Consider the following 23689-nt stretch of genomic DNA (forward strand, 5'->3'; position numbering starts at 1 on the left):
CTCCATCGATTCAAATAATCTGAAGTATAAAAGCTGAATCACATTTAGAGCAGAAAGGTTCTGAGTGGTTTTATCACGTTTCTGTCATTTCTCATCAAACAAACTGCCAGTGTGTGTGTGTGTGTGTGTGTGTGTGTGTGTGTGTGTGTGTGTGTGTGTGTGTGTGTGAAACTCAGAAAGTTTAAACGAGTGAAAACAATCCCGGCGGGACGTCTTTTTCCTTAATAACAAGCAGGTTTTAAACTCTGAACTTAAAGACGAACTCCGTTTAGAAAAAGTGCCGAAACAACGAATATTAAGCAACGAGTCGACGGGGAACACAGAAAAAGAAGCTGTGATACAATCAGGTTGATAAAAGCTATTTTCTCTCCATATATTTATATTTCAGCCCCAGACTATAATCTTTATGTAAACACAGCTGTGAAACCTCATGACCACAAGAAATATACATATCTAGATAATCACCTCCCTCTGTCCGATAATAATAATAATAATAATAAGATCATTATCTACATTCTGTCCTCTTCCTTTAAACCTTTAAAGCTTCAGCCTGAAACACATGCAGACGCCTCGTATTCTCCTCACACTCTTGTTTTATTAATCCTGAGAAAGTCAATTAAAACACTAAATTATCTTCATCGCAAAAAGAAAATTTCATTTGAAAACAGAGAAAAAACAACAAGCTACTGCAACACGTGTGATTCCTCACTGAAAGAAGACAGAAATAAAAAGCTTCTGATGCAGTTTTTGATTTAAAACAATCTAATAACATTGGCAAGATGAAAAGAAAAAGAAAAGAAAAGAAAGAAAAGAAAAGAAAGAAAAGAAAGAATTATCCTCCAGCTGAGTGTCTCATTGCTGTTGATTGGCAGAAAATACCTGCAGCACTTCAGACCAGGTAGAAGAGAACAGAACCAGGTAGAAGAGGAAGAGAACCAGGTAGAACAGAACAGAACCAGGTAGAAGAGAACAGAACCAGGTAGAAGAGGAAGAGAACCAGGTAGAACAGAACAGAACCAGGTAGAAGAGAACAGAACCAGGTAGAACAGAACAGAACCAGGTAGAAGAGAACAGAACCAGGTAGAAGAGAACAGAACCAGGTAGAAGAGGAGGAGAACCAGGTAGAAGAGGAGGAGAACCAGGTAGAAGAGGAGGAGAACCAGGTAGAGGAGGTGGAGGAGAGAGACTCGGAGCTGGTCCTCTCTCCTCCAGTCTGGGTAAAAACAGAATAAAAGCCAGTAGAAGCGTTAGAACCTCCTCCTGGTCTCGGCTCCTGTAGAAGCTGTGAAGCTGCTCGTCTCAGAGCTGACGGTGCTGAGTGAGTCTGTTGTTCTCAGAGGAACCTTCTGAGCTTTATTCCAGTGGAATCGTCCAGTTAGAGTGTTGCAGTGTGTGGTAGAGGACTCTTTGGAGTGAGGTTCTCCTACTGTAGGCACTAGTAGAACCAGAGAACAGGCACTAGTAGAACCAGAGAGCAGGCGGTCAGCGCCTCATCTGGCCCATCTGGTAGCTCTCTCTGGGCTGCCGGTAGTGGCGCTGGTTGGGTGGAGCCTGCTGGGTGGAGCGCTGCTGCTGCTGCCGCTGCTGCCGCCGCTTCAGGGTTCCTGCAGAACGTTAGAAGGTTAGCAAGGAACCATTAGAGAGTCACAGAGAGGCTCAGAACAGGACAAGAAACACTAGAAACACCAACACACTGAGAAAAACCAGATCAAACAGGAAATCTAAAGGTCTAAAACCAGATCAAACAGTAAATCTAAAGGTCTAAAACCAGATCAAACAGTAAATCTGAGGGAAATGATCTGCTGCATGGACAGATAATTTACCTTGACAAGATTTATTACATTAAGATTATTCAATCTAGAAATAAGCATGTTGAACACTTAAAATAAGACATGAACTCTTAAACGAAGATAAATGATCTAACACTTCTAAATCTAAAGTTTTTTTTATCCTGGTAAGAACCAAATAATCATCAGTGCAGAGAGGTGATGTGATGAGGAGATGAGGCAAACAAAGCAATAACTGTATAATACTCTATAAATGCTGTATAATACTCTATAAATACTGTATAATACTCTATAAATACTGTATAATACTCTATAAATACTGTATAATACTGTATAAAAACTGTACAATATATCGTCCTAATAACTGTGTTCTGGTGACAGGCCGAGCAATAACATGTTATGTCTTTAAAAAGAAACACAAACAACAAATATTCTATCAACATTAAACATTTTTATTCCTAATCTGTAATCAACCATGTATTAAAAACGTGACCATGTGAACTGAAGGTTTAGGTTTTTTATTTTTCTGACCGATGGCCGACTCTTGTTAAACAGCAGGAACTGGTTCCCCATATTCTAATGTCTTGGTGTGATCCTACAGTAGAAACAGTGAGTAGAAGCTGGTTCCCCATATTCTAATGTCTTGATCCTACAGTAGAAACAGTAAGAAGAAGCTGGTTCCCCATATTCTAATGTCTTGATCCTACAGTAGAAACAGTGAGTAGAAGCTGGTTCCCCATATTCTAATGTCTTGGTGTGATCCTACAGTAGAAACAGTGAGTAGAAGCTGGTTCCCCATATTCTAATGTCTTGATCCTACAGTAGAAACAGTGAATAGAAGCTGGTTCCCCATATTCTAATGTCTTGGTGTGCTCCTACAGTAGAAACAGTGAATAGAAGCTGGTTCCCCATATTCTAATGTCTTGATCCTACAGTAGAAACAGTGAATAGAAGCTGGTTCCCCATATTCTAATGTCTTGATGTGATCCTACAGTAGAAACAGTGAATAGAAGCTGGTTCCCCATATTCTAATGTCTTGATGTGCTCCTACAGTAGAAACAGTGAATAGAAGCTGGTTCCCCATATTCTAATGTCTTGGTGTGCTCCTACAGTAGAAACAGTGAATAGAAGCTGGTTCCCCATATTCTAATGTCTTGATCCTACAGTAGAAACAGTGAATAGAAGCTGGTTCCCCATATTCTAATGTCTTGATCCTACAGTAGAAACAGTGAATAGAAGCTGGTTCCCCATATTCTAATGTCTTGATGTGATCCTACAGTAGAAACAGTGAATAGAAGCTGGTTCCCCATATTCTAATGTCTTGATGTGCTCCTACAGTAGAAACAGTGAATAGAAGCTGGTTCCCCATATTCTAATGTCTTGGTGTGCTCCTACAGTAGAAACAGTGAATAGAAGCTGGTTCCCCATATTCTAATGTCTTGATGTGCTCCTACAGTAGAAACAGTGAATAGAAGCTGGTTCCCCACATTCTAATGTCTTGATGTGATCCTACAGTAGAAACAGTGAATAGAAGCTGGTTCCCCATATTCTAATGTCTTGATGTGCTCCTACAGTAGAAACAGTGAATAGAAGCTGGTTCCCCATATTCTAATGTCTTGATGTGCTCCTACAGTAGAAACAGTGAATAGAAGCTGGTTCCCCACATTCTAATGTCTTGATCCTACAGTAGAAACAGTGAGTAGAAGCTGGTTCCCCATATTCTAATGTCTTGATCCTACAGTAGAAACAGTGAATAGAAGCTGGTTCCCCACATTCTAATGTCTTGATCCTACAGTAGAAACAGTGAGTAGAAGCTGGTTCCCCATATTCTAATGTCTTGATCCTACAGTAGAAACAGTGAATAGAAGCTGGTTCCCCATATTCTAATGTCTTGATCCTACAGTAGAAACAGTGAATAGAAGCTGGTTCCCCATATTCTAATGTCTTGATCCTACAGTAGAAACAGTGAATAGAAGCTGGTTCCCCATATTCTAATGTCTTGGTGTGCTCCTACAGTAGAAACAGTGAATAGAAGCTGGTTCCCCATATTCTAATGTCTTGATCCTACAGTAGAAACAGTGAATAGAAGCTGGTTCCCCATATTCTAATGTCTTGATGTGATCCTACAGTAGAAACAGTGAATAGAAGCTGGTTCCCTATATTCTAATGTCTTGGTGTGATCCTACAGTAGAAACAGTGAATAGAAGCTGGTTCCCCACATTCTAATGTCTTGGTGTGATCCTACAGTAGAAACAGTGAATAGAAGCTGGTTCCCCACATTCTAATGTCTTGATCCTACAGTAGAAACAGTGAATAGAAGCTGGTTCCCCATATTCTAATGTCTTGATGTGCTCCTACAGTAGAAACAGTGAGTAGAAGCTGGTTCCCTATATTCTAATGTCTTGGTGTGATCGTACAGTAGAAACAGTGAGTAGAAGCTGGTTCCCCATACTCTAATGTCTTGGTGTGATCCTACAGTAGAAACAGTGAGTAGAAGCTGGCTCCCCATATTCTAATGTGTTGGTGTGATCCTACAGTAGAAACAGTGAGTAGAAGCTGGTTCCCTATATTCTAATGTCTTGGTGTGATCCTACAGTAGAAACAGTGAATAGAAGCTGGTTCCCCATATTCTAATGTCTTGATCCTACAGTAGAAACAGTGAATAGAAGCTGGTTCCCCATATTCTAATGTCTTGGTGTGATCCTACAGTAGAAACAGTGAATAGAAGCTGGTTCCCCATATTCTAATGTCTTGGTGTGATCCTACAGTAGAAACAGTGAGTAGAAGCTGGTTCCCCATATTCTAATGTCTTGATCCTACAGTAGAAACAGTGAGTAGAAGCTGGTTCCCCATATTCTAATGTCTTGATCCTACAGTAGAAACAGTGAGTAGAAGCTGGTTCCCCATATTCTAATGTCTTGATCCTACAGTAGAAACAGTGAATAGAAGCTGGTTCCCCATATTCTAATGTCTTGATCCTACAGTAGAAACAGTGAATAGAAGCTGGTTCCCCACATTCTAATGTCTTGATCCTACAGTAGAAACAGTGAGTAGAAGCTGGTTCCCCATATTCTAATGTCTTGATCCTACAGTAGAAACAGTGAATAGAAGCTGGTTCCCCACATTCTAATGTCTTGATCCTACAGTAGAAACAGTGAGTAGAAGCTGGTTCCCCATATTCTAATGTCTTGATCCTACAGTAGAAACGGTGAATAGAAGCTGGTTCCCCATATTCTAATGTCTTGATCCTACAGTAGAAACAGTTAGAAGAAGCTGGTTCCCCATATTCTAATGTCTTGATCCTACAGTAGAAACAGTGAGTAGAAGCTGGTTCCCCATATTCTAATGTCTTGGTGTGATCCTACAGTAGAAACAGTGAGTAGAAGCTGGTTCCCCATATTCTAATGTCTTGATCCTACAGTAGAAACAGTGAATAGAAGCTGGTTCCCCATATTCTAATGTCTTGATCCTACAGTAGAAACAGTGAATAGAAGCTGGTTCCCCATATTCTAATGTCTTGATCCTACAGTAGAAACAGTGAATAGAAGCTGGTTCCCCATATTCTAATGTCTTGATCCTACAGTAGAAACAGTGAATAGAAGCTGGTTCCCCATATTCTAATGTCTTGGTGTGCTCCTACAGTAGAAACAGTGAATAGAAGCTGGTTCCCCATATTCTAATGTCTTGATCCTACAGTAGAAACAGTGAATAGAAGCTGGTTCCCCATATTCTAATGTCTTGATGTGATCCTACAGTAGAAACAGTGAATAGAAGCTGGTTCCCCATATTCTAATGTCTTGATGTGCTCCTACAGTAGAAACAGTGAATAGAAGCTGGTTCCCCATATTCTAATGTCTTGGTGTGCTCCTACAGTAGAAACAGTGAATAGAAGCTGGTTCCCCATATTCTAATGTCTTGATGTGCTCCTACAGTAGAAACAGTGAATAGAAGCTGGTTCCCCACATTCTAATGTCTTGATGTGATCCTACAGTAGAAACAGTGAATAGAAGCTGGTTCCCCATATTCTAATGTCTTGATGTGCTCCTACAGTAGAAACAGTGAATAGAAGCTGGTTCCCCATATTCTAATGTCTTGATGTGCTCCTACAGTAGAAACAGTGAATAGAAGCTGGTTCCCCACATTCTAATGTCTTGATCCTACAGTAGAAACAGTGAGTAGAAGCTGGTTCCCCATATTCTAATGTCTTGATCCTACAGTAGAAACAGTGAATAGAAGCTGGTTCCCCACATTCTAATGTCTTGATCCTACAGTAGAAACAGTGAGTAGAAGCTGGTTCCCCATATTCTAATGTCTTGATCCTACAGTAGAAACAGTGAATAGAAGCTGGTTCCCCATATTCTAATGTCTTGATCCTACAGTAGAAACAGTGAATAGAAGCTGGTTCCCCATATTCTAATGTCTTGATCCTACAGTAGAAACAGTGAATAGAAGCTGGTTCCCCATATTCTAATGTCTTGGTGTGCTCCTACAGTAGAAACAGTGAATAGAAGCTGGTTCCCCATATTCTAATGTCTTGATCCTACAGTAGAAACAGTGAATAGAAGCTGGTTCCCCATATTCTAATGTCTTGATGTGATCCTACAGTAGAAACAGTGAATAGAAGCTGGTTCCCTATATTCTAATGTCTTGGTGTGATCCTACAGTAGAAACAGTGAATAGAAGCTGGTTCCCCACATTCTAATGTCTTGGTGTGATCCTACAGTAGAAACAGTGAATAGAAGCTGGTTCCCCACATTCTAATGTCTTGATCCTACAGTAGAAACAGTGAATAGAAGCTGGTTCCCCATATTCTAATGTCTTGATGTGCTCCTACAGTAGAAACAGTGAGTAGAAGCTGGTTCCCTATATTCTAATGTCTTGGTGTGATCGTACAGTAGAAACAGTGAGTAGAAGCTGGTTCCCCATATTCTAATGTCTTGGTGTGATCCTACAGTAGAAACAATGAGTAGAAGCTGGTTCCCCATATTCTAATGTCTTGATCCTACAGTAGAAACAGTGAGTAGAAGCTGGTTCCCCATATTCTAATGTCTTGATCCTACAGTAGAAACAGTGAGTAGAAGCTGGTTCCCCATATTCTAATGTCTTGATCCTACAGTAGAAACAGTGAATAGAAGCTGGTTCCCCATATTCTAATGTCTTGATCCTACAGTAGAAACAGTGAATAGAAGCTGGTTCCCCACATTCTAATGTCTTGATCCTACAGTAGAAACAGTGAGTAGAAGCTGGTTCCCCATATTCTAATGTCTTGATCCTACAGTAGAAACAGTGAATAGAAGCTGGTTCCCCACATTCTAATGTCTTGATCCTACAGTAGAAACAGTGAGTAGAAGCTGGTTCCCCATATTCTAATGTCTTGATCCTACAGTAGAAACAGTGAATAGAAGCTGGTTCCCCATATTCTAATGTCTTGATCCTACAGTAGAAACAGTGAATAGAAGCTGGTTCCCCATATTCTAATGTCTTGATCCTACAGTAGAAACAGTGAATAGAAGCTGGTTCCCCATATTCTAATGTCTTGGTGTGCTCCTACAGTAGAAACAGTGAATAGAAGCTGGTTCCCCATATTCTAATGTCTTGATCCTACAGTAGAAACAGTGAATAGAAGCTGGTTCCCCATATTCTAATGTCTTGATGTGATCCTACAGTAGAAACAGTGAATAGAAGCTGGTTCCCTATATTCTAATGTCTTGGTGTGATCCTACAGTAGAAACAGTGAATAGAAGCTGGTTCCCCACATTCTAATGTCTTGGTGTGATCCTACAGTAGAAACAGTGAATAGAAGCTGGTTCCCCACATTCTAATGTCTTGATCCTACAGTAGAAACAGTGAATAGAAGCTGGTTCCCCATATTCTAATGTCTTGATGTGCTCCTACAGTAGAAACAGTGAGTAGAAGCTGGTTCCCTATATTCTAATGTCTTGGTGTGATCGTACAGTAGAAACAGTGAGTAGAAGCTGGTTCCCCATATTCTAATGTCTTGGTGTGATCCTACAGTAGAAACAGTGAGTAGAAGCTGGTTCCCCATATTCTAATGTGTTGGTGTGATCCTACAGTAGAAACAGTGAGTAGAAGCTGGTTCCCTATATTCTAATGTCTTGGTGTGATCCTACAGTAGAAACAGTGAATAGAAGCTGGTTCCCCATATTCTAATGTCTTGATCCTACAGTAGAAACAGTGAATAGAAGCTGGTTCCCCATATTCTAATGTCTTGGTGTGATCCTACAGTAGAAACAGTGAATAGAAGCTGGTTCCCCATATTCTAATGTCTTGGTGTGATCCTACAGTAGAAACAGTGAGTAGAAGCTGGTTCCCCATATTCTAATGTCTTGATCCTACAGTAGAAACAGTGAGTAGAAGCTGGTTCCCCATATTCTAATGTCTTGATCCTACAGTAGAAACAGTGAGTAGAAGCTGGTTCCCCATATTCTAATGTCTTGATCCTACAGTAGAAACAGTGAATAGAAGCTGGTTCCCTATATTCTAATGTCTTGATCCTACAGTAGAAACAGTGAATAGAAGCTGGTTCCCCATATTCTAATGTCTTGATCCTACAGTAGAAACAGTGAATAGAAGCTGGTTCCCCATATTCTAATGTCTTGGTGTGCTCCTACAGTAGAAACAGTGAATAGAAGCTGGTTCCCCATATTCTAATGTCTTGATCCTACAGTAGAAACAGTGAATAGAAGCTGGTTCCCCATATTCTAATGTCTTGATGTGATCCTACAGTAGAAACAGTGAATAGAAGCTGGTTCCTATATTCTAATGTCTTGGTGTGATCCTACAGTAGAAACAGTGAATAGAAGCTGGTTCCCCACATTCTAATGTCTTGGTGTGATCCTACAGTAGAAACAGTGAATAGAAGCTGGTTCCCCACATTCTAATGTCTTGATCCTACAGTAGAAACAGTGAATAGAAGCTGGTTCCCCATATTCTAATGTCTTGATGTGCTCCTACAGTAGAAACAGTGAGTAGAAGCTGGTTCCCTATATTCTAATGTCTTGGTGTGATCGTACAGTAGAAACAGTGAGTAGAAGCTGGTTCCCCATATTCTAATGTCTTGGTGTGATCCTACAGTAGAAACAGTGAGTAGAAGCTGGTTCCCCATATTCTAATGTGTTGGTGTGATCCTACAGTAGAAACAGTGAGTAGAAGCTGGTTCCCTATATTCTAATGTCTTGGTGTGATCCTACAGTAGAAACAGTGAATAGAAGCTGGTTCCCCATATTCTAATGTCTTGATCCTACAGTAGAAACAGTGAATAGAAGCTGGTTCCCCATATTCTAATGTCTTGGTGTGATCCTACAGTAGAAACAGTGAATAGAAGCTGGTTCCCCATATTCTAATGTCTTGGTGTGATCCTACAGTAGAAACAGTGAGTAGAAGCTGGTTCCCCATATTCTAATGTCTTGATCCTACAGTAGAAACAGTGAGTAGAAGCTGGTTCCCCATATTCTAATGTCTTGATCCTACAGTAGAAACAGTGAATAGAAGCTGGTTCCCCATATTCTAATGTCTTGGTGTGATCCTACAGTAGAAACAGGGAGTAGAAGCTGGTTCCCCATATTCTAATGTCTTGATCCTACAGTAGAAACAGGGAGTAGAAGCTGGTTCCCCATATTCTAATGTCTTGATCCTACAGTAGAAACAGTGAGTAGAAGCGTACCTGGCAGGGGTTTGGGGGGGGGCAGCTTGGGGTTGCTGCTGGGCGTGTGGACGCTGCAGATCTTAATGAATCCGGCCATCAGCATGATGAGAGCCACGCCCATCAGCAGCACGGCCCACCAGTGAGCCTGAGGAGACACATGACAGTCTGAGCATCACACAGCATGTGGGGACAGCAGGCGGCAACCTCCTGGTCCGAGCCAGGCGGCAACCTCCTGGTCCGAGCCAGGCGGCAACCTCCGGCTCCGAGCCAGGCGGCAACCTCCGGCTCCGAGCCAGGCGGCAACCTCCTGGTCCAAGCCAGGCGGCAACCTCCTGGTCCAAGCCAGGCGGCAACCTCCTGGTCCAAGCCAGGCGGCAACCTCCGGCTCATAGCCAGGCGGCAACCTCCGTCTCTGAGCCAGGCGGCAACCTCCCGGTCCGAGCCAGGCGGCAACCTCCCGGTCCGAGCCAGGCGGCAACCTCCTGGTCCGAGCCAGGCGGCAACCTCCCGGTCCAAGCCAGGCGGCAACCTCCGGCTCATAGCCAGGCGGCAACCTCCCGGTCCGAGCCAGGCGGCAACCTCCGGCTCCGAGCAGGGAGGCAAACCAGGAAGTGCCTGAAGCTGCATTCTACCATTCCAGCAGGGGGCGCTAATTGTAGCTGTAAAAGCATTTCTGTCCATTCATTTCAGTGCAAAATGAGAAAACTTGTCACTTGATTTATTACCTCAGAAATGTTTTTTTGCACTACACTACCTAACACTATGGTCTCAATCACTAGTAAACAATCTTCAAGACAATTTGATGTCAATAGTTCTAATAATGGCTCGTTTAGAAGAAAATAGAAGATAAAGAATGGTATGATTTGGGGCGGGGCTACCTTTGATTGACAGGTCACTAACACGGCGAGCCGTCATCAGGAGAGAAGCAGAACATTGCGTATCCACGGCAACGTGTCAATAAAGTTATATATAACGTTATATAGATATAAAAAAGGACGTTTAGCAGTTTGGTCTCAGAACTTTGATCCTTTCACTGTATTTTGACTTACTGACGTATTATCTGAAGGTTTTGTTCATTAAATGTCTTGTTCAGCGTTTGTTGGACTAACAGACACTCCAAGGAGTCGTTGCTCAGTTTACTGAGGTCACTAACAACATTTAAACTAGCATCAGTTAATGCTTCAGTTAATACTGAGAACCACAAGAACCACCTAAAGGACCAGTAGAACCACCTAAAGGACCCGTAGAACCACCTAAAGGACCCGTAGAACCACCTAAAAGATCAGTAGAACCACCTAAAGGACCCGTAGAACCACCTAAAGGACCAGTAGAACCACCTAAAGGACCCGTAGAACGACCTAAAGGACCCGTAGAACCACCGAAAGGACCCGTAGAACCACCTAAAGGACCAGTAGAACCACCTAAAGGACCAGTAGAACCACCTAAAGGACCCGTAGAACCACCTAAAGGACCAGTAGAACCACCTAAAGGACCATAGAACCACCTAAAGGACCAGTAGAACCACCTAAAGGACCCGTAGAACCACCTAAAGGACCATAGAACCACCTAAAGGACACGTAGAACCACCTAAAGGACCAGTAGAACCACCTAAAGGACCCATAGAACCACCTAAAGGACCCATAGAACCCCCTAAAGGACCATAGAACCACCTAAAGGACCGGTAGAACCACCTAAAGGACGATAGAACCACCTAAAGGACCGGTAGAACCACCTTTAAGGACCAGTAAAACCACCTAAAGGACCCGTAGAACCACCTAAAGGACCATAGAACCACCTAAAGGACCCGTAGAAGCACCTAAAGGACCGTAGAACCACCTAAAGGACGATAGAACCACCTAAAGGACCATAGAACCACCTAAAGGACCCGTAGAACCACCTAAAGGACCATAGGACCACCTAAAGGACCCGTAGAACCACCTAAAGGACCCGTAGAACCACCTAAAGGACCGGTAGAACCACCTAAAGGACCGGTAGAACCACCTAAAGGACCCGTAGAACCACCTAAAGGACCATAGAACCACCTAAAGGACCCGTAGAACCACCTAAAGGACCATAGAACCACCTAAAGGACCAGTAGAACCACCTAAAGGACCGTAGAACCACCTAAAGGACCCGTAGAACCACCTAAAGGACCATAGAACCACCTAAAGGACCGGTAGAACCACCTAAAGGACCGGTAGAACCACCTAAAGGACCGTAGAACCACCTAAAGGACCATAGAACCACCTAAAGGACCGTAGAACCACCTAAAGGACCGTAGAACCACCTAAAGGACCCGTAGAACCACCTAAAGGACCATAGAACCACCTAAAGGACCGGTAGAACCACCTAAAGGACCCGTAGAACCACCTAAAGGACCGTAGAACCACCTAAAGGACCGTAGAACCACCTAAAGGACCCGTAGAACCACCTAAAGGATCATAGAGCCACCTAAAGGACCAGTAGAACCACCTAAAGGACCGTAGAACCACCTAAAGGACCCGTAGAACCACCTAAAGGACCATAGAACCACCTAAAGGACCGGTAGAACCACCTAAAGGACCCGTAGAACCACCTAAAGGACCGTAGAACCACCTAAAGGACCGTAGAACCACCTAAAGGACCCGTAGAACCACCTAAAGGATCATAGAGCCACCTAAAGGACCATAGAACCACCTAAAGGACCGTCCCAGTCAGGTTGAGGTGTCGAGGCTGTAGTCGGGGATCCCTCTCCTCCTCCAGATATGGTCTGCTCCCCGTACGGTGACTCCGTACATTATTTACACCGTTTATTATTTATGTGTGGTCTCTGGTTGACGGATCCACTCACCACTATCCACTCAGCGATGTTCTCGTAGAGCTCGGCGTTGAAGATGGCCTTCTTGAGGCGAGCCAGCGGGCCGTCGGCGTCCACCAGCCGACACCTCATGAAGACGTCGCAGTAACCCTTGAAGTCGTTGCAGGGCGAGCCGGGCTGCAGCGTCGTCACCTTCCTGTTGAAGAACTGGACCCATTTATCAGAACCGGTGCTGCTGCAGGTGGTCGGCTTCACTGGAGAACCACAGACACAAACATGTTGGAGACACTGACACTCTGGATTATATTATTATACTGACACTCTGGATTATATTATTATACTGACACTCTGGATTATATTATTATACTGACACTCTGGATTATATTATTATACTGGCACTCTGGATTATATTATTATACTGGCACTCTGGATTATATTATTATACTGGCACTCTGGATTATATTATTATACTGGCACTCTGGATTATATTATTATACTGGCACTCTGGATTATATTATTATACTGGCACTCTGGATTATATTAATATACTGACACTCTGGATTATATTATTATACTGGCACTCTGGATTATATTATTATACTGGCACTCTGGATTATATTATTATACTGGCACTCTGGATTATATTATTATACTGGCACTCTGGATTATATTATTATACTGGCACTCTGGATTATATTATTATACTGACACTCTGGATTATATTATTATACTGACACTCTGGATTATATTATTATACTGGCACTCTGGATTATATTAATATACTGACACTCTGGATTATATTATTATACTGGCACTCTGGATTATATTATTATACTGGCACTCTGGATTATATTATTATACTGACACTCTGGATTATATTATTATACTGACACTCTGGATTAAATTATTATACTGACACTCTGGATTATATTATTATACTGACACTCTGGATTATATTATTATACTGACACTCTGGATTAAATTATTATATTGACACTCTGGATTATATTATTATACTGACACTCTGGATTATATTATTATACTGACACTCTGGATTATATTATTATACTGACACTCTGGATTATATTATTATACTGACACTCTGGATTATATTAATATACTGACACTCTGGATTATATTATTATACTGACACTCTGGATTATATTATTATACTGACACTCTGGATTATATTATTATACTAACACTCTGGATTATATTATTATACTGACACTCTGGATTATATTATTATACTGACACTAATCATCAGACTAGATAACACACTTCATACATACAGTCATGGAAACATTAGTAGACCATTGTTTTCTTTAATTTCTTGTTCATTTTAATGTCTGGTTCAACTAAAGGTTCATTTGTTTGGACAAATGTAATGATATCAAATAAAAATAGCTGAAAGAGTTTAATTTAAGAGCTGACATTAAAATGAACAAGAAACTGAAGAAAACAAGGAGGTCTGATAATATTTCCATGACTGTATAATGTGTAATATTAAGATCAATAAAGTCTGATCATTATTATTCCTCCTGTGATCGTGTAGTGACTCACTCTTGTCCATGCAGCAGACGTGGCAGAGCTCTGCAGCCTCGTCCTGACCTTCTTGACTGGCACAGGTACAGACCTCCAGACCATACTTCTCACAGATAGAACCAGAACACACCTGGACCAGAACACAGGAAACACCTTTAGTTAACCCTTCACGCACACCTGGTCCTGACTGCCCTCTGAAGACCCTCGTGGCCAGGAAAGGCCATTAACCATGTAACGACAACGGATTTAAACAATTTTACTAAAAAGTTCCTGCAAAACGTCATGCCTCAAGCTGGAACACAGCCAACATGATCAACAAATGAATAAAAAAGAAGAGAAAAATGTAGAAGAATTCCTGAGGAGGGCATAAAGGGAGAGAGAGAGAGAGAGAGAGAGAGAGAGGGAGAGAGAGAGAGGGAGAGAGAGATAGAGATAGTGAGAGAGAGATAGATAGAGAGAGAGTGAGAGTGAGAGTGAGAGAGAGAGAGAGAGGTAGAGATAGATAGATAGATAGAGAGAGAGTGAGAGTGAGAGAGAGAGAGAGAGGTAGAGATAGATAGATAGATAGAGAGATAGAGAGAGAGAGTGAGAGAGAGAGAGATAGAGAGAGAGAGAGACTAGCAGTGACGAACCCCGTTGAGGCAGACTTGTGTCTCTGAGTGGCAGGAGGTGAAGTTGGCCTTTGGTTCTGATGTGGGACACTGAGCCGTCCCTCCGTTACATTTCCCCTCCTGAGCACATTCAGACTCGTCCCTGCAGCGCTCGTTGGTCCCTTTAAAGGAACACGCTGCTGTACAGCACGGGCCCTGGCTGGGACTGGACAACAACAGTCAGACAGTTAAACAGATGCTGGGACTGGACAACAACAGTCACACAGTTAAACAGATGCTGGGACTGGACAACAACAGTCACACAGTTAAACACATGCTGGGACTGGACAACAACAGTCACACAGTTAAACAGATGCTGGGACTGGACAACAACAGTCAGACAGTTAAACAGATGCTGGGACTGGACAACAACAGTCAGACAGTTAAACACATGCTGGGACTGGACAACAACAGTCAGACAGTTAAACAGATACTGGGACTGGACAACAACAGTCAGACAGTTAAACAGATGCTGGGACTGGACAACAACAGTCACACAGTTAAACAGATGCTGGGACTGGACAACAACAGTCACACAGTTAAACAGTTAAACAGATGCTGGGACTGGACAACAACAGTCAGACAGTTAAACAGATGCTGGGACTGGACAACAACAGTCAGACAGTTAAACAGATACTGGGACTGGACAACAACAGTCAGACAGTTAAACAGATGCTGGGACTGGACAACAACAGTCACACAGTTAAACAGATGCTGGGACTGGACAACAACAGTCACACAGTTAAACAGATGCTGGGACTGGACAACAACAGTCAGACAGTCAAACAGTTTAACAGATGCTGGGACTGGACAACAACAGTCACACAGTTAAACAGATGCTGGGACTGGACAACAACAGTCAGACAGTTAAACAAATGCTGGGACTGGACAACAACAGTCAGACAGTTAAACACATGCTGGGACTGGACAACAACAGTCAAACAGTTTAACAGATGCTGGGACTGGACAACAACAGTCACACAGTTAAACAGATGCTGGGACTGGACAACAACAGTCAGACAGTTAAACACATGCTGGGACTGGACAACAACAGTCAGACAGTCAAACAGTTTAACAGATGCTGGGACTGGACAACAACAGTCACACAGTTAAACAGATGCTGGGACTGGACAACAACAGTCACACAGTCAGACAGTTAAACAGATGCTGGGACTGGACAACAACAGTCAGACAGTTAAACAGATGCTGGGACTGGACAACAACAGTCAGACAGTTAAACAGTTTAACAGATGCTGGGACTGGACAACAACAGTCAGACAATTAAACAGATGCTGGGACTGGACAACAACAGTCACACAGTCAGACAGTTAAACAGATGCTGGGACTGGACAACAACAGTCAGACAGTTAAACAGATGCTGGGACTGGACAACAACAGTCAGACAGTTAAACAGATGCTGGGACTGGACAACAACAGTCAGACAGTTAAACAGATGCTGGGACTGGACAACAACAGTCACACAGTTAAACACATGCTGGGACTGGACAACAACAGTCACACAGTTAAACAGATGCTGGGACTGGACAACAACAGTCAGACAGTTAAACAGATGCTGGGACTGGACAACAACAGTCAAACAGTTAAACACATGCTGGGACTGGACAACAACAGTCACACAGTCAGACAGTTTAACAGATGCTGGGACTGGACAACAACAGTCAGACAGTTAAACACATGCTGGGACTGGACAACAACAGTCAGACAGTTAAACAGATACTGGGACTGGACAACAACAGTCACACCGTTAAACAGATGCTGGGACTGGACAACGACAGTCACACAGTTAAACAGATGCTGGGACTGGACAACAACAGTCAGACAGTCAGACAGTTAAACAGATGCTGGAACTGGACAACAACAGTCAGACAGTTAAACAGATGCTGGGACTGGACAACAACAGTCACACAGTTAAACAGATGCTGGGACTGGACAACAACAGTCACACAGTCAGACAGTTAAACAGATGCTGGGACTGGACAACAACAGTCAGACAGTTTAACAGATGCTGGGACTGGACAACAACAAACACACAGTTAAACAGATGCTGGGACTGGACAACAACAGTCAGACAGTTAAACAGATGCTGGGACTGGACAACAACAGTCAGACAGTTAAACAGATACTGGGACTGGACAACAACAGTCAGACAGTTAAACAGATGCTGGGACTGGACAACAACAGTCACACAGTTAAACAGATGCTGGGACTGGACAACAACAGTCACACAGTTAAACAGATGCTGGGACTGGACAACAACAGTCAGACAGTCAAACAGTTTAACAGATGCTGGGACTGGACAACAACAGTCACACAGTTAAACAGATGCTGGGACTGGACAACAACAGTCAGACAGTTAAACAAATGCTGGGACTGGACAACAACAGTCAGACAGTTAAACACATGCTGGGACTGGACAACAACAGTCAAACAGTTTAACAGATGCTGGGACTGGACAACAACAGTCACACAGTTAAACAGATGCTGGGACTGGACAACAACAGTCAGACAGTTAAACACATGCTGGGACTGGACAACAACAGTCAGACAGTCAAACAGTTTAACAGATGCTGGGACTGGACAACAACAGTCACACAGTTAAACAGATGCTGGGACTGGACAACAACAGTCACACAGTCAGACAGTTAAACAGATGCTGGGACTGGACAACAACAGTCAGACAGTTAAACAGATGCTGGGACTGGACAACAACAGTCAGACAGTTAAACAGTTTAACAGATGCTGGGACTGGACAACAACAGTCAGACAATTAAACAGATGCTGGGACTGGACAACAACAGTCACACAGTCAGACAGTTAAACAGATGCTGGGACTGGACAACAACAGTCAGACAGTTAAACAGATGCTGGGACTGGACAACAACAGTCAGACAGTTAAACAGATGCTGGGACTGGACAACAACAGTCAGACAGTTAAACAGATGCTGGGACTGGACAACAACAGTCACACAGTTAAACACATGCTGGGACTGGACAACAACAGTCACACAGTTAAACAGATGCTGGGACTGGACAACAACAGTCAGACAGTTAAACAGATGCTGGGACTGGACAACAACAGTCAAACAGTTAAACACATGCTGGGACTGGACAACAACAGTCACACAGTCAGACAGTTTAACAGATGCTGGGACTGGACAACAACAGTCAGACAGTTAAACACATGCTGGGACTGGACAACAACAGTCAGACAGTTAAACAGATACTGGGACTGGACAACAACAGTCACACCGTTAAACAGATGCTGGGACTGGACAACGACAGTCACACAGTTAAACAGATGCTGGGACTGGACAACAACAGTCAGACAGTCAGACAGTTAAACAGATGCTGGAACTGGACAACAACAGTCAGACAGTTAAACAGATGCTGGGACTGGACAACAACAGTCACACAGTTAAACAGATGCTGGGACTGGACAACAACAGTCACACAGTCAGACAGTTAAACAGATGCTGGGACTGGACAACAACAGTCAGACAGTTTAACAGATGCTGGGACTGGACAACAACAAACACACAGTTAAACAGATGCTGGGACTGGACAACAACAGTCAGACAGTCAGACAGTCAAACAGATGCTGGGACTGGACAACAACAGTCAGACAGTTAAACAGATGCTGGGACTGGACAACAACAGTCACACAGTTAAACACATGCTGGGACTGGACAACAACAGTCAGACAGTTTAACAGATGCTGGGACTGGACAACAACAGTCACACAGTTAAACACATGCTGGGACTGGACAACAACAGTCACACAGTTAAACAGATGCTGGGACTGGACAACAACAGTCAGACAGTTAAACAGATGCTGGGACTGGACAACAACAGTCAGACAGTTAAACAGATGCTGGGACTGGACAACAACAGTCACACAGTTAAACAGATGCTGGGACTGGACAACAACAGTCAGACAGTTAAACACATGCTGGGACTGGACAACAACAGTCAGACAGTTAAACAGATGCTGGGACTGGACAACAACAGTCAGACAGTTAAACAGATGCTGGGACTGGACAACAACAGTCAGACAGTTAAACAGATGCTGGGACTGGACAACAACAGTCACACAGTTAAACAGATGCTGGGACTGGACAACAACAGTCAGACAGTTAAACAGATGCCGGGACTGGACAACAACAGTCAGACAGTTAAACACATGCCGGGACTGGACAACAACAGTCAGACAGTTAAACAGATGCCGGGACTGGACAACAACAGTCAGACAGTTAAACAGTCAAACAGATGCTAGTAATATTAGTGCTGAAACATTCTGTCAGCACAGATTCGGGACCTAACAGAAGCTTGAGACTGTCTCTGACCTGCAGGTTTTTCCTGGTTGCAGTTTGCATTTCTGCCCGTCCGGCTTGTTGGCGTCGTAGCAGCAGGGATCATTACACTGATCGCTGTAACCACAGTCACACTGCTCCCCCTCCTCCACCAGACCGTTACCACAGATAGGCTGACCAGACTCTACAGAGAGAGGACACACAACAGCATGAAGTCAGAATCTCTCTCCCACACTGGGAGGAACTCTGGGTTGTATATTGGGCGGTTGAGATTTCTGCCTCAGGACTTGGTGACTTCTGAGGACTTGATAAAGTCTTTCTATCTCATGCTCCCCGTGAGAAAATGTTGTTCATTTATAGTAAGATGCATCAATCTGGTTTGTAGAAGGCTGTTTATACCATAGACTGTTTAAAATACATTTATAAACTAGGACTGCGCGCAGTACTGAACGGGCCCTCGCAGTCCACGCATGTCGGGGCATGCTGCAGTCTGGGTTTGTGCGTTACAGGGGCCAGTCTATACCACCCCTATGAATTTCATTGCCTTAAGTCTTATGGTCTGGGCACAGTGGCACTCATTAAATTAAACTGCCGCCAGAGCGCCACCTAGGGGCCGATCAATAAAACCTTCAAGGGTTTTCCTCAGGAGGGCATTGACAATAAGTATACCAAGTTTGGTGTTAATCCGACTAACCGATTTGGTGATATAAAATACTTCAATTTAAAGAGCGCCACCTAGTGTTCATCGCCCAAAATTTTGTAGCGAGCCTCAGGGGCTCATGGGGAAGTAGTAACCTGAGTTTCATGTCATTCAGACACACCAATGTGGAGATATGCAACACTTTGTGTTTTGTGTTGATAATAGCGCCACCTGCAGGAAGTTGTTATTTAATAACTTGAGTATTCTTTGGGTAATCAAAATTCTTTTAATAACTTTTTGTCATGAGGGTCCATAGATGCTGTGTGCAAAGTTTGGTGCAAAACGATGAAATTGCCTAGGAGGAGTTCGAAAAAGTAGGTTTGCTACATTTCGCGAATTTGCGAAAAAAAATGGTAGGCGAAAATGGGAGTGGCCTATATCAGGAGATTCAGCACAACTCAGTGAACGCGTGGATATAAGTTTTTTGAATGTGCGATAAAGTATGTGGAAGTTATTAGCCAAAACGCACTTTCCTTTATTATAGCGCCACCTAGTGGTGAAAATTCAGGATGACAATAGATTATAAAATTTTTCGCCAGGTGTGACTTATATTTAAAGTTTCATGAGTTTTGGGGTATGTTCAGGCAGTGAAATATGCGATCATTTGGGAAGAAGAATAATAAAAAGAAAAAAAAGAATAATCATTCGAAATACAATAGGGACCTCGCAGGTCGTTGCCTGCTCGGGCCCTAATTATTGATTAGGATTTACAGCTGATAGTAGTGATCAGACACAGAACAACCATCGTCATTATAGAGCCGATCAAAGCTCTCCTATTGGACAAACCGATGGAAAGCTTTAAGTGTCCTGGTTTCATTGAAAAAATAAAATAATTATGTTGCTAGTTGCTCTTAATGAACTGGTTAATATGATGACACCTGTTAGTGAATGTGTCTGATTCAGACTCAGCAGAGCAGAAAGTAGAATAACTTTAGTCCAGTAACATTATCTGAGTGGTGAGAGGAGCTGGAGCCTCCTGTTGGAAGATACTTTCATTATTTTAACTAACAACAACTTGATGATGGTTGTTTGTTTGTTTTTCTCTCATGTCACCATGGATACGGAGACGGAGACACTAGAGGTCTGAGTCGATAAACAAACGTACCTATTTTTACTGATAAACTGAGAAATCTAACACATTATCCTGTTTATAATCCTGAATATCCACTATCAATAGTGGTGGTGTGATACTGGGTTGTTGTGGCTGATTATCCCCATAAATGAATAAACGAGCCTTTATTCCCCATAAATGAATAAATGAGCCTTTATTCCCCATAAATGAATAAACGAGCCTTTATTCCCCATAAATGAATAAATGAGCCTTTATTCCCCATAAATGAATAAATGAGCCTTTATTCCCCATAAATGAATAAATGAGCCTTTATTCCCCATAAATGAATAAACTTTATTAAACTTTAACTTTATTCCCCCCAACAGACAGGAAGAGGAAGAGGAACGTACCAACGAAGCAGTCGTCTCTCTTCTTGTTGAGGACGGCGCTGATGTTGCGGATGCTGCAGATGGAGAACTTGTTGTTGTTGAGTTTGTCTCCTGAAGTTGCTCTGGCGTACATGATGTAGTTGCCCTGCTCCTTCTTGCCCTGCTCCTTCGACTCCCCGGGGGTGCATTCAGTCCCAGAGTCGTGCTGGAGAGACAGAGGAGACACTTTGACTCTTGTGTTGAGTTCTAGCTGCTATTTTGGAAAAAGGTTTCTCTGGAAAAAGAGATTTGGAATCTCAATGGGACTTCCTGGTTAAATAAAGGTTAAATAAAAGAAGATAAAGCAGGTTAGTGATAGTTTTAATCGTTTTAATCAGCGTACTTACAGGAGAGCCAAAGTTGTGTCCGACCTCGTGAGCGAAGGTGATGTGGGAAACCTTCGGGGGGACGTGGGAGGCGTAGTTCTGCACCGTGATGATCCCCGTGTTCAGAGACTTCCTCTTCCCGTCAGAATAAAGTTTACTCTTCTCACAGATTCCTCCAGAGCTTCCTGTTCACAACAAGAACAAAAAGAGCAGAATGAGATCATCAAACTATTTAAATACTCCAGATCTCAACTCCAGGTTCAGAGTTCATTCACTGTCACAGATTAAAACAATCAACAGATATGTTCAATCTGAAGCCTGTTGGTTCTGCTGTTGGTTCTGGTGTTGGTTCTGCTGTTGGTTCTGCTGTTGGTTCTGCTGTTGGCTCTGCTGTTGGTTCTGGTGTTGGTTCTGCTGTTGGTTCTGCTGTTGGTCCTGGTGTTGGTTCTGCTGTTGGTTCTGCTGTTGGTTCTGCTGTTGGTCCTGGTGTTGGTTCTGGTGTTGGTTCTGGTGTTGGTTCTGGTGTTGGTCCTGGTGTTAGTTCTGGTTTTGGTTCTGCTGTTGGTTCTGCTGTTGGTTCTGCTGTTGGTTCTGCTGTTGGTTCTGGTGTTGGTCCTGGTGTTGGTCCTGGTGTTAGTTCTGGTTTTGGTTCTGGTGTTGGTTCTGCTGTTGGTTCTGCTGTTGGTTCTGCTGTTGGTTCTGCTGTTGGTTCTGGTGTTCCACAGTTCACAGAAACTCTCCTGATGTTGTTCAGGCTCAGGAGGAAATGACTGAACATAAACTAGAGAAAGTTCACCAGATGGAGGAAGTTTCTCTGTCATACTGATTAAACAGATGAAGCATTATCAGAGTCTCTGCAGCATCACTTAATATATAAAATGTCAATTTTCTGTATCACAAAAAAAGGAAGTTGTGGAATGATCTTTATAAAAAAAAAAAAAAATCTTTGTTAGAAATGTGAGACATTTTCAGTCATAAAAACTAGATTAATAGGTCACAAAAACAATAATCTGATTAATGAGAAGCAGGAACCATTAAACTGTGATTGCAGATGCCAAACTGACAAAATTAGTGTTTTAAAATGTTAACCACTCAACCCTAAACCACAAATAAAAATCTGCAGCTTTAAATGTAATAATCCCACAAACAAAAACTGCTGCCGACTACAAACGTAACACAAGATTTCCCACAAATGTAATAATTATTAATAATAATAATAACTATTAGGTTTGAAGGGACTTATTACGTTTGTGGGGAAGTGAAAATCTTCAACTTTCAATAACTTGTAATAAATTCCCACAAATGTAATAACACAAAGAATAATGGTTGTTGTTGTTGTTGTTGTTGTTTGTTTGTTTGCCTATACACACACTACTAATACTGGGTGATACCAGGGTGATAAATCCTGCTGCTGGCTTTATTTGTATAATAGATAATGTGACTCGTATAGTTTTCACACCCAAAAACTTAATTATCTTGAAGTGTTATTACGTTTGTGGGATTATTGCATTAAAAACTGCACATTTTTATTAAATTTGTGGGATTATTACATTAAAAACTGCAGATTTTCATTACGTTTGTGGGATTATTACATTAAAACAGATTTTTATTATGTTTGTGGGCGTAATAAAAGTCTCGGCAGGATAAAGTGAACACCAACACAGTGACAGACTCTCTGGCAGCAGGAGAGTTTTCTCCACAGCAGGAGGCACTGTTGCTCTGTTGCTCTGTTGCTCTGTCTCTCTGTCGCTCTGTCTCTCTGTCTCTCTGTCTCTCTGTTGCACTGTTGCTCTGTTGCTCTGTCTCTCTGTCTCTCTGTCGCTCTGTTGCTCTGTTGCTCTGTTGCTCTGTTGCTCTGTTGCTCTGTTGCTCTGTCCTGATGTTGTTCAGACTCAGGAGGAAATGACTGAACATAAACTAGAGAAAGTTCACCAGATGGAGGAAGTTTCTCTGTCACACTGATTAAACAGATGATGCATTAGTTCATATTTATTCATCTCAACTTAAGACTTATCTTTTAATTTTTTTACTTGAACCACTTTGAGATGTTTCTGCTCGTGTATCTTAGTGTTATAACATCTTCTCTTTTATGTAACAAAACTTCAGCCATCAACAACCAGCAACCTGCAGCAGCGTTTCTCCAATAATCAATAAACCGATCAGAAGGAGGAAACTCAGTTTACAGACACAAACAAAGAGAGAAGCACTTAAAAACAATCGATCCGTTATGGGCACACCAGTACGGCTGCACATTATATGGCTGTGTGTGTGTGTGTGTGTGTGTGTGTGTGTGTGTGTGTGTGTTCCTTCACTGAAGCAACAAAACACACATCAAATGACAATCACATTAGTTCACTGATAAAAGGTCTAAAAACCAGATCAAACAGTAAATCTGAGGGAAATGATCT

At 42.5% G+C, this 23689-nt stretch overlaps 1 protein-coding gene and 1 long non-coding RNA gene across 2 annotated transcripts in view; one reads left to right on the top strand and one right to left on the bottom strand.

Moving 5' to 3' along the window:
• Positions 1-804: 804 nt before the first annotated feature.
• LOC131987106 (uncharacterized) lies at positions 805-1130 on the top strand. Its single transcript, XR_009395736.1, has 2 exons — positions 805-918; positions 1001-1130. It is a non-coding gene; the product is annotated as an uncharacterized LOC131987106 (long non-coding RNA).
• Positions 1131-1220: 90 nt separating this feature from the next.
• Positions 1221-23689, bottom strand: part of adam10a (ADAM metallopeptidase domain 10a) — a 58248-nt gene continuing 35779 nt past the window's right edge. The window contains exons 4-12 of the mRNA XM_059352889.1: positions 21580-22062; positions 21303-21469; positions 20938-21121; positions 18810-18960; positions 14428-14611; positions 13814-13925; positions 12284-12504; positions 9472-9598; positions 1221-1604 (exon numbers count right to left, since the gene is read on the bottom strand). Coding sequence (XP_059208872.1) covers positions 1483-1604; positions 9472-9598; positions 12284-12504; positions 13814-13925; positions 14428-14611; positions 18810-18960; positions 20938-21121; positions 21303-21469; positions 21580-22062 — 1751 coding nt within the window. The 3' untranslated portion in view covers positions 1221-1482. The remainder of the gene's footprint in view (positions 1605-9471; positions 9599-12283; positions 12505-13813; positions 13926-14427; positions 14612-18809; positions 18961-20937; positions 21122-21302; positions 21470-21579; positions 22063-23689) is intronic.

The sequence above is a fragment of the Centropristis striata genome, chromosome 2 (genome assembly GCF_030273125.1).
Source record: "Centropristis striata isolate RG_2023a ecotype Rhode Island chromosome 2, C.striata_1.0, whole genome shotgun sequence".
In the NCBI taxonomy this organism is placed as follows: Eukaryota; Metazoa; Chordata; class Actinopteri; order Perciformes; family Serranidae; genus Centropristis; species Centropristis striata.